The 12,629-nt window shown below is 34.9% G+C and overlaps 1 protein-coding gene across 1 annotated transcript in view; it reads left to right on the top strand.

The window, feature by feature from the left end:
* LOC106470174 (hemicentin-2-like) overlaps positions 1-12,629 on the top strand; it is a 76,136-nt gene that overhangs the window by 39,830 nt on the left and 23,677 nt on the right. Inside the window, exon 2 of the mRNA XM_013930704.2 lies at positions 10,475-10,810. Within this exon, the coding sequence (XP_013786158.2) occupies positions 10,475-10,810 (336 nt within the window). The remainder of the gene's footprint in view (positions 1-10,474; positions 10,811-12,629) is intronic.

Genomic DNA, 12,629 nt, shown 5'->3' with positions numbered 1-12,629 from the left:
ATCAAACCATCGATAATGCATGGAGTTTTATTACCAGTAACTGATTATTAATCGTAATCATACCCTATGTTTTACCAGCTACTACGTGCATACTTTCAAAGGTACGTGGATAGCTGTTAACATCGTATGAATATGAAAAAAGTTATTCCATTCCATTGAAAATTAGGGCAAGATATGAAAATTACTTTACAAAGTGCAGTCATATAGTAGGCACTATCCTTCTCCTTATTACCAATCTGCAGTTATGTATATCAAATTAAATGACAGCGCTCCTGTTGCTATGAAACCGACACTAGCAGTATTATCCAATTAAGGTCACTTGAAGAACCACGATACTGAAATCAGCAACAAGCACTTAGCAACGCTAGCAGACCCTATCCATTAGCTTTGGTGAGAATATGCTAGAGCCAGGGAAAGGTGAAAAACAGTCTAGCCTCTAGGTAGAGAAAATGCGGTACTATTTTGTAACCAAAGAATATTTTAATGCTTTGTTAAAACTAGGTACTCTAATTTGTCGGTACCATATTAAGGTTAAGTTTAGGCAGGGATGTAGTCAAAAGTTTGGGGAGTCGAATGGCCATCCCAATGATTTAAAAAGTCTAAAACACCCACAACTGAATATATATATATAAACACTTTCATATAAACCAATTAAATTCTCTGTGTAGAAGTAAAGTGCACATTTGTTTTCTTTTCTTTGTTGTTGATTTGTTAAAGACCCCCACCTGTTTTTTATTGCTGGCTGTGTCTCTGATTTACAACGTGATTTAACATAAAATAATGTTCAGAGACAAGAAGGGACCTATTGGTACATCTTGGCTGTCTCACCCTCTAAACAAAACTAAAACTATTAAATAGAAAAATAATAAAAAAGAAACTCAAAGCCAGCCCTTATCATTCATATATTTATCAAGCTTTCTCTTAAACTTACTCAAATTTACTGCCTCCACAACATCTAAAGACAACCCATTCCAGAATCTAACCAACCTGTTGGAAAAAGCTTAGTTGAATATGCCTCCTACTCTGCCAAAATGTATATTTGTGTCCCCTAGTCCTACTGTTCTCACCATTAAGTATAAAAAAAAGATAATGTATTAGCACTATCAATTCCCTTTACAATTTTAAACACCTCAATCAGATCCCCCTCTAACTCTTTTTTCCCAAGAGAAAACAACTTTAAAGATCTTAATCTCTCCTCATATGACAACCCTTCTATCCCAGGCATCATTCTAATAACTGTTCTCTGAACCATTTTCAACAATTCACTGTACTTCCTAAGGTAAGGAGCCCAAGACTGAAAACAATATTCCAAATGTGGCCTAACCAGTGACCTATACAATGAAATTATAACATCTTTAGACTTGTATTCAATATTTCTGTAGATACAACCTAAAATCATATTTGCTCTACCACTAGCAACAGCACACTGCTTGGATGGCTTTAGAGACTGATCAACCATTACACCAAAATCCTTTTCTTTCACAACACTAGTAAGGTTATTCCCATCTAAATTATACTTAAAAGTCATCTGTCATTTATTTGCCCAACTCACTAAATGATTTAAATCCTTTTGTAAATCAGCAGCATCCTCTTCACACCTATCAAGACTTAAGACCTTAATATCATCTGCAAATTTAAGTAATTTATTGACCATTCCTTCATCTATGTCGTTGTTGTAAATCAAAAAGAGCAAATCTCCTAAGACTGAGAAAACTTATTTATGACATTAATCCAGTTTGACTGAACCCCATTTGTAACAACCCTCTGCTTTTTTCCATCCAGCCATTCTTCTATCCAATTAGCTAACTTATCCTCCACACCTAAAGAGAGAATTTTTTTACAAGCCTTTTATGAGGCACCTTGTCAAATGCTTTCTGAAAATCCAGAAACACCAAATCAACACCCTTCCCCCTCATCTACATAAGTAGTAACCTTTTCGAAGAATCTCAAAAGATTTGTGAGGCAAGATTTTTCTCACTAGTGAAACCGTGTTGACTATCCAATAAAATTCTAAACTTTATTAAATGACTTTACAAAGCATCTTTTATCGGATTTTCCAAAACATTTCCCACAACCGATGCAAGACTAATGGGTCTATAATTACTTGGACAATTTTTATTACCTCTCTTGAAAAGAGGAATGACATTAGCCAATTTCCAATCCTTTGGCACCTGCCCACTATTAAAGACTTACAAAAATAGTACCAAGTGGCTCACAATATCAAATCTTTAGCCTACTTCAACACCCCTGGGGAAATATTATCTCGTCCTGGGGCCTTATCATTCTTTAAACTTCCCAATTTTTTCTTTAGCTCAGAATTAATGTGATCGTCTTGTTTGATCTTGTTTCCCTTTGTCAACCGTTGAAGATAAGAAATATTGCTTAAATCTTCATTAGTAAAAATAAAAAAAAATAAAGGCAGAATAGCCTAGCCATTTCATAATCATCAGATACGAGCCTTCCTTTATCATCCATCAAAGGTCCTACCCTAAAATTTTGTTTCGCCCCCAGTGGCACAGCGGTATGTCTGCGGACGTACTACGCCAAAAATTGGGTTTCGATACCCGTGGTGAGTGGAGCACAAAAAGCCCATTGTGTAGTTTTGTGCTTAACTTCAAACAAACATTTTGTTTATCTCTGATGTATGTATGGAAATCCTTACTGTTAATTTTTAAATTTTCAGCCAACCTTTATTCATACATCCTTTCGATGTCCTCATTTCCTTTTTGACCAGTTTTCTTGATCTTCTATAATCTAAATCTCCCATGATACCAGTCAATTTAAATTTCTTTAATTTGTGACGCTTTAATTTTATTTTTTGTAAGCTTTTGCACCCACCCTTTTCTTTTTATAAGGAATATGTTTATCTTGAATGTTTAAAAAAATTTCACATTTGATCAATTTTTCCAAATAATTCGGCTGCCTAGTTCACAACAGGTAATTCTTGTTGCATTCAACGTTAGACATCAGAAATAGCAACTAAAGGAAAAATAAGAATACAGTGATTTTTTTGTGTGGTTTGAAGAAAAGTAGTTCACACCTTCTTCCGCTGTGTTGTTGGGTTATTCGCAGCTCCCGTTTTATCACGTATAGAAGGCAATGGAGTCGATATCTTGAATTCAGCTGAAAAGACAATTTTATTAGACTGAAATACAAAATCATCGGAACAGCAGAAAACAACAGCAAAAGGTGTATTAAAAACCCTCCATTAAGAATTATGTTTTGGTTTTGTTTTTTTACTCTGCGTTTGTGAAGCCTGGCATGGCCTGGTTATTTGGGCGGGTTCAGTTCCCGGTTAAACCAAAGATGCTCACCCTTTCAGCCGTGGGGGCGTTATAAAGTGATAGTAAATCCTACTGTTCTTTGTTAAAAGAGTAGCCCAAGAGATGGCGGTGATGACTAACTGCCTTCCCTCTAGTCTATCACTGCTAAATAAGGAAGAGCTAGTGCAGTTAGTCCTAATGTAGCTTTGCGCGAAATTCCAAACAAACAAAACCACTCTGCGTTTGTGATATTAACCCTATATGCGGTCGAGAACTTTCATAAAACATCTGTTACTGTTTTAAGTAATATACAGTATAATCTGTCTTCCCCTATAAAGACGCCCTCTAACGTTCTTAAACTTACATCCAACGTAACAAAACTTTATTTTGAATAAAGAATGAAATGAAACTAGGGTAAGTTGTAATTTAAATGCCGTGTTTTTCAAACATTGTGAATTAAGTTAATTTTAGACTAATAAAATGTGTATATATATTTATTTTTATAGTAATATCATTAAAATAAAAAGGTATGTAACTAACCATACATCGAAGCTCGTTCACAAGTATTCCAGTAAATGTCACAAACGTAGCCTTTTAGTAAAATAACTATACATTACTTTGATTAACACTAGATGTCGTCGTATATGTACATAGATAAGGAATACCTGTGTTGTTTTACTATCCACGTATCTGTGCCGACATCAAAACAGCTTTGTAATTTTACGTATCAAAGTCATATTTGGATAAGTTTTTCTTTTTTTGGTGGCGAGACAGAGAGGAACGGGTGGTTTAGTAGCGTACATCTTCTATGTTTTATGATACCTGAAGTAGTAACGTTCAGCCTCCATGGTCGCCATGAAACAGGTTTCGATCAAGATATGATAAAGCCTCAAATTTGAAGCACGTGTTATCTGAAGCAAAGATTTGGGGTGGGGTATCTTTACAAGTGATGGGTGGGGACAGGGTCACCTCTACAGTAACATTAGGCGCATCGATAAGAACTATAGGGGCGATCAACGAATCGCAGAAAGATAAAAAATTCAGTTAGATATTTTTTGATATTTTATACATTAAATTCCGAATTACTTTATCTGCAAAACAATATAACATACCCAATAGTCCTCCGCCTGGAGAGCGGTAAGCTCACGGAATTTTAATGTTAAAGTTAAAATCCGGGGTTCGATTCCACTCGGTGGACACAGCAGATAGCCCAATGCGGTTCTGCTCTAAGATAAACAAACATACCCAATATAATCTTATCTTTAAAATATTCTCGATAGAATAGAAGAAAAACCTGAAACTTGCATTCAACAATTTATGGCTGTCAAATAGTTTACTCTGGTATCAACTGTAGACTAAACTATCCTTGAAGCAATATGTTTATTGATAAATAAAGCGTAAAACTTTGTTGTTGTTTTCTCAACCCTTGCCCTGTTTGAATTCTGCATTTGAATTTTATTGTCATTCTTTACGTATAAAGCGTAGTAAAATAAGTTTAGTTAACAAGGTCCGTGTGAGATGATGCGTATAATGGCATCGACTGTTTGTTTGTTTGTTTTGAATTTCGCGCAAACCTACACGAGGGCTATCTGCGCTAGCCGTCCCTAACTTAGCAATGTAAGACTAGAGGGAAGGCAGCTAGTCATCATCACCCACCGCCAACTCTTGGACTACTCTTTTACCAACGAATAGTGGGATTGACCGTCACATTATAACGCCCCCACGGTTGAAAGGGCGAGCATCGACTGAACTGCAAGTGTTCGTATATTGCTGAATGAAAGAACAGACGCAAGGCATTAGCTCGGTCTTTGTGTAATTAATAAATTGCGCCTTTTCCCATTCCCATTTCTTTCTTGGTTTGAGCATAAAGCTACACAATAGGCCACCTGAGGTGGGTCCACTGCAGGGATTGAATCCCAAATTTTATCATTATATACCTTCAAGTTTACTGCCGAGCCTTCGATCCGATAAGTTTTTTTTCCCACCAGGTGACTTTTGAGCACTCAAAACATGGGCATCAGTTAATCACTGTGTTCTAAAATAAATTTAGAAGTTTGTTACGGATATTCACAAAAAGCTACACAAATGCTATTACTACTAGCCGTTTGAATTGGTAAAACAGAAGGAAGTTAGTCAACAACACCCACTGACAACTCTTGAAAAACTAATCGAATAATAGGATTCGACCTTCCACTTTTATAACGAGCTATGGAGCAACCTGTAGTGAATAAGAAACGAGAACCATAGATAACCGCCAACCATTAGGCCACGCCCACCTCAGATTCAGAGGTCAAAGAGATAAGTATTGTTACATGTAATCCTTACATTGAAAAAACTATTCACGTTTGTAATATTCTAACGATTTTAGAACTGATAGATCTCTGTCTCTCACACACACGTTCTCATTGTAATTCTATAAATTCATAATGATAACGTTTTAGTTATGCCCTAATCTACTGTATTTGGTAAATGTACTAATACTGGTCGACGCGAGACATGTTCAGGTACTTTTGTGTGGTAGAAATTCGTTTTAAAATTAGTCACGGATACCCGAAGAAGACAGACCAATGTTCTGTCGAAACATGTAGTTGTTGCACCATCAATAAAACTTTTCCTTACGTTTATAAACCGTTGTTTGCCCATCTATTATTATATTAGCTCAATGTGCTTCCTTACCCAAGTAGCCGTAGGTACAACTAACTCGTGTGGTTGTAGACGCATGCTATTTGGTAAAAGTAAAAACATATGGATAAGTTTCTTTATTTAACGTTCAGTGAAATAATCGATGCTTTCTGACGACCAAAGAGATTCGTGACTTTCTATTTTTAGTACACCTTTCATGGTTGATAAAGAGGCTTTATTGGATCCCCGGAGCTTCTCTTCACAGCAGTGGCTCTGAGTGCCACGTCACACGTCAGCTTCTCTTTTATTGATCAACGAATTCTTTTAACTACCATCTCCTAATCCTGGTAGACCGGTCCCAAGTAGTTCTTATGAGGGTTTTACGTCGCCCCCAGCAAGCTATAGCAGAACTCAAGGTCAACCTCTGAGTCCGTCAACCTTTTACCTGATTCACCGAGTGCTTCAAGTCTCTTGTCAGAAGTGCCGGTTTTCCATTTGGTAATTGCCATCATTAACAAGGTGCAAAAAACAGAAACGGAATAATTTTGAAATGCTGTGTCAAAGAGCAGAAACCAGTTTGCCATAAACATACTTTCCTAGGCTAAAAAACTTGACTCGGAGATCAACAGACATTATTTTATTTCATTATTTCAGAGTTAACAGCAATTTTCTTATTAGCTTTTTTCACTTCCTTTCTTGAAAATGGGAAAATAAGCCTAAAATACCATACAGTGTTATTGTTTATTTAGGACAGAGCTGCACAATGAGCTACGTGCTGTGTCCACCGCAGGGATTGAACGCCGGATATTAGCGTTATAATCTTTCAACTTAACTGCTGATCTGTTTGGTGGGGGTGTGTTTTATTTAAAAAGTGATATTTAATTTAATTTTTAGACCATCTGAGTCAGTACAAATTTGTTTTTACTTATTCCATCAGTTTGGATCCTTCGTGTAATTAACAAGGTATTCTTAATATATTTATTTATGTTTAACCAGTAAATGAGCGTAAGGGGAATTTATATTATTGGTACATTCATCAATAGTTTAAATTTCTGTATGTGGCGTTTTCTTTGAGTGCAAGTAACACTTACAGCAGTAGAAAAACATTTCGTATTCACCTATATTACTAAGCAGCATAAGCACTCTAACACTGAGAGGTAATCATACCAAAAACTCCAAGTATGTAATTCAAATCAAATACAGTTTACCGAAGACAGTACTGTATTATTACTGAGAAATATGACATAAATTCCAATTTCTGGCCATTACAATGTAACGAAAAAAACGAAGTATTTTACAATAATATATAAGCATAATTACAAATCCATCTTTAGTAGATCTTTCTAATAATTAAGTATTCGTGTGTTTGGTACATAGTAAGTAATAATATATAAGTATAATTACAAATCCATCTTTAGTAGATCTTTCTAATAATTAAGTATTCGTGTGTTTGGTACAAGAAGAGTACCATCAAAATAAAAAACATTCTATGGCTCTGATATCTCGAGCTAACACAATAAATACTTGTTTTAGTTATATAAGTGTCGATAGAAAACTAATTTTCAAAAATTGATAAATTCTAGTATTTTCTAGCACAATCTTGTCGTTTGGCTCGCATTAAGGAACATTCAGGACAGATAAAGGAAGTTTTAAATTAGGGTATACGTCCAGTAGGTGTCTACCATACACGTAGTATTACTAGAATTAGTTATATAACTATACACTGATATCCTGTCGTCTAACGACTTCTTGTCTTGAGTAGAGCAACAGATGTTCATAATATGTGGTTAGTACATTTGGTAATGTAGTAGCACCACAGGCCATGCTTTGATTACAGCGATTTTTTTTACCGTTTTGATACGTTGTTCCAGTAATAGATATTGAAATAGATATCGTAATAATAATAATCCCTCCAGTAGAGCCTAACAGGCGGGACTACGTCACGCTACGAACACTAAAACACGTTGTAGTTCATGGTAGAAAAAAAAATCATAGGTACATTTAGTATATTTGTCAAATAAATCGTATATTTTGTTTTAGGCTTACAAGTTACACAAGGATCGAAGTTTGCCTATAATTTCCGTCACGCCTTGCTAGGTTATGATTACTGAACTTTGAATACTTATAATATATATATATATTAATTATTAAACCTTAGATGTTATTTTGCACTAACTTTTTAGCGCAATGTGTCCCTTTTTTTAAAATTGTTCAACTATTTTAATTTTATATTCTTTTTTTGAGGATTTCTTAAAATCTGTTGTAATGTTGATTTGATTAATCTGAAGGTTTGTACACTATATTTTAAAAGCATATAAGGTAATGTCGATTGTTATAAAATATTTGGAATTAGTATTTTCATATATTTAAACAAAAATCGATATGCTTGTGCGGTTGTCAGTACTTTTTCTAAACAACGACACATCGTTATTTGTTTAATTGTTGTTACTGTTACTCTTTTGATACAGGTATGATTTTTATCATTGTTCTTAGTTATTTATGTGCTATCAAGCGTAGCAGTGGTGGCCATAAACAGATTGTTCTCATTGCTTGGCTTTTTTCATAGTGCAAAAGCAGTCATAATTAAAATAATTATAACGCGATAAATTTAACATTATATTATGTACGTCTATATTGAAAGGTATAGACTCAACAACGAGGGGGGAGAGATTATGGAGTCCTGTGTACAAGTGATCAATAAATTGTTTAAGACTGAAAAACTTCATAAATTAATGACTTTCGTTGAGTGTACACTGTATATAAAAACAGAAGTTCCATTTCTAACAAAATGAAAAACCTTTTGCTGCTCTACGGACACAAAATATGAAGTGTGTATACACGCGTGGTGCAAAATCAGCACAAAAAATTAATAAAGGTAAAAACCTTATCAGCCGCGCACAGAAAGTTAAGTTGTGTAGCTTACGTTTATGGTTGAAATTGGGCCCGGTATGGCCTGGTGGATAAGGCGCTCGACTCGCGGGTTCGAATCCCAGTCCCACCAAACATGCTCGTCCTTTCAAAGAGTAAGAAACAGCTTTAGAAACGATGGCAGAGCAAGATCTGCCATCGGCTCAACGGTCCGCAAGGGACTATGGGGAAAAAAATGGTTGAAATTAAATGTGAAGAGTGATATTACTGGTAGTCTTACTAAGAGATCTAGGGTTGTTGTTGTTTATTTTCCAGCGGCAAGTGGCATAGGTAATGTTTATCTTGCTGTTTCGGACTGATTTTGGACTTCAAATTTGATGTAAACTGAATATATAAAGTATCATCACGTGTGCAGATTTTCAGAAATATAGAGACCTATTAAAAAAAAAAGCAGACTTAAACATCACAACTGGGTTTCAATAATCAGTCTTGGAAGCTTTAGGCATAACAGTAGCGTTCAAGCCAAATAAAACCCAACGACTGTTTTCTGGGACCTAAAATATAAAGTGAAACCACGATGAACAATGTTTTTGGAGCAAATAGCGTCTTCCCAGATCGTTTTGATTGCGTTTCTTCCTCAGGTTTGGAAAGCTCCTTTGACGCAGTTCTGGCGACAAAAGAAGCTTTAAGTACAGTCTGGAATCAACCTGTTCTATTTTTTAAATAAGGTTACGCGTACCTCACGCAATTAATCCTAAAGTCAGTGAAATTTTTTTCGGTCTTTATATTTTTATCATCTTTGTTTTATTGTTATTAGCAGTAACGAAACTATAATACGGTTAATATCAGAATGAGAAGTACTATTTATCTTAAAATCGTCAAAGCAAAAATAACACATCGAAAATATCACACGTGTAAGGCACTGATGACAGAAAAGTATTGAAAATTAACGATTTGACAAGATGTGCAATCTTGAATTAAAAAAAGTCATTTTCGCCTAAAAATGGAATTTACGGTTGGGTTTAATATATGATCAAATAAAACATCACTTGTTATTTGATCATATATTAATCCCAACCGTACAAAACATCACTTGTTATTTGATCATATATTAATCCCAACCGTACAAAACATCACTTGTTATACGGTTGGGATTAATATATTATCAAGTGATGTTTTATACGGTTTGGATTAATATATTATCAAGTGATGTTTTATACGGTTTGGATTAATATATCATCAAAAGACAAGTGATGTTTTTGCTCGCCAGTTTAGTACAAGCAAAAAACAAATCAATATCTGTTATTAACTTCTGATCAAAGGAATCTTCCTATATAACTAGAGAACAACAACAACATCATAGCTAAATGGATATAACTTCCTGACAAAGAAATTGTTAGAGTTTGTTGATTCATCAGTTGGATACCCTCGCTGTTAATGGCATTACTGACTGTAATTCCGATTACATTTCATGTGTTCGGCCAGTTTAGGGGGTTTAGCTTAGTCCTAAATCCGAATACTGAGCTATCAATAAAAAAATAAATTATAATTAAAAAATAATGTACAAATAAAAAAATAATAATATATAATATATAATAAACATTTTAATGAATACTGTTAATGAAACTAATTTTTTTTTTTATGGCTTTTGTAAAGTAACATTTCTGCCACAGAAGCACAATTTTGATAAAGTAACTTTATATTTTTATATTTTATTTCAGTTCTAGTCTCTGTGAATGCGTTGCCAAAGGTGAACAAAGATGTTGTGGAGGGCGAAACGGTTCGTCTCCAATGTAGGTTCAACCCAGCACTGTCATCAGGAAAAGTTTTGTATTACTGGATCAGGACGAACAATGATGGAAAAGACAATGCGGCTATTAGTGGTGTGGCCCTAGACCCACACTATCAAGTGGAATTCGCCCCAAACGACGGCAGATACGACCTTCTTATCTCGCATGCAAAGTACGACGCAGACAATGGTCAGTTTGAATGCAAACTTAAGGAAGGGGGTAGTGGAGCCGACATTCATAACATGGCTTTCTCAGTTACGGTCCTCAGTAAGTACAGTCGATAATTTTACACCAGTGCAAGCATTTTCACGCTATTGTTTATACTGGTTAAAGGAAGGGGAAAACAATATAAATTACAAATAAATAATTTGAGGTTCAAATCCAGCTTTTATTGTTAATGTGTTCAGGAAATGTCAGCGTGTACAAAAAATATTTAAGGTTTCGAAATTTACATGAAATTGCCTGCAGTTGCAAAATCGTAAGGCTATAGTATAACATAACGTTTTGGTACAACATGGGATCCTTGGTCCATCTCGGATGTTCCATCCTTCAAACGAAACTAAAACTATATATAAATACATCAAAACACTTAAAGCCAGCCCTAATCATTCATATATTTTTCAAGCTTTCTCTTGAACTCACTTAAATTTATTGCTTCTACATCATCTGAAAGCAACCCATTCCGAAGACCAACCACTCTTGTTAGAGAAATAAAACTGTTTTAGCTGAAGATGCCTCCTACTCTACCAAAATGTATATTTGTGTCCCATAGTCCTATTGTTCTCACTGTTAAGTATGAAAAATGATGATGCATCAACACTATCAATTCCCTTTACAATCTTAAATACCTCAATCAGGTCTCCCCCCCCCCCATGAGAGATTTCAACCTCTCCTCGTATGACAATCTCTCTATCCCAGGCATCATTCTAGTAATCCTTCTCTGAACCATTTTCAACAGTTCACTCTTCTCCCTAAAGTAAGAAGCCAAAGAGTGAATACAATATTCTAAATGTGGTCTAACCAGTGACTATATAACGTATTCAACCATTGCACCAAAATCACTTTCTTTTATAACACTATTAAGGTTATTCCCATCCAAATCATACTTATAATTAAAAATACGATAATCCACATGCATTATATTAATTAGTCTCGCCAGCCGTTTCCACACTACAATTTATCTGAAGTAGTTTTGAAAAAAAACCGTTATTGAGAATTTCGAAATTAAAATAATTATACATCAGTTTAGTTTTTTGTAAAATTTATAAATGAATTTGGAAATATATAATGTGTGAATTTTTTTACTGATCCAGATGTTATACTGTTAACACACCATAAGTTAAAAATGTACGACCTCTAATCCTTTACACCCACTTTAACTTTGCTGTATTTCACACATTATGGGTCGAATATTTAGTTTTTCGCAAAATGTTCGACCGTTATTGGCTTAGCGACGCCTAGTGGTGATCGTGTCGAGCTGCTTGTCGGAAGGCCCATAGTTCGTGTTGTCGTTGAACATACTTCGCTGTTGGCTTGTTCTAAAAGGGAACACTCGTTTCCGCTATTCAGTGAAGAACAGCAATGTAGGCGGCTTGTGGTGACTAGTGATTTTCTTCCTTCCGGTAAACAGCTCGAAATTAAAGATGACTACGCCAAAAACATTAGAATCTTTGACCTGGCCGTTTAGTCATGTGTCGCATAAGATGCCATCGCATATTATACTTTCATCTTAATCTATTAAAATTATTTTAAGACCAATTTGAAGTGACTATCAATACCGAAAAGTGAAAATAATGGCAAACATCAAGAAAGTTTATCCTAAACCACTGCAAACGTTTCATTGAATTTTATTGCTATGTTTTAAATTAAGCCATTAAAAGAATATAGAGGCAATGATTTACATTTATATGGGAAAAAGTAGTGTCCTTTTTCTTGTTTATTTATTGCCCTGGAGTTTCTAAAATTGCTTGGTTTCAGAACTCAGAAAAACAAAACAAAGATCCGTGACAGGGATTTAGTTTTTAAAGAAAAGAAACTTTCCAAAATGGGGTGTTCCGGGATATTAATATCTCCCTTCGCCCCGCTC

The sequence above is a fragment of the Limulus polyphemus genome, unplaced genomic scaffold (genome assembly GCF_000517525.1).
Source record: "Limulus polyphemus unplaced genomic scaffold, Limulus_polyphemus-2.1.2 Scaffold3858, whole genome shotgun sequence".
Lineage (NCBI taxonomy): Eukaryota > Metazoa > Arthropoda > Merostomata > Xiphosura > Limulidae > Limulus > Limulus polyphemus.
The sequence above is the reverse complement of the archived record's forward strand: the minus strand, read 5'-3'. Positions and strand labels throughout refer to the sequence as shown.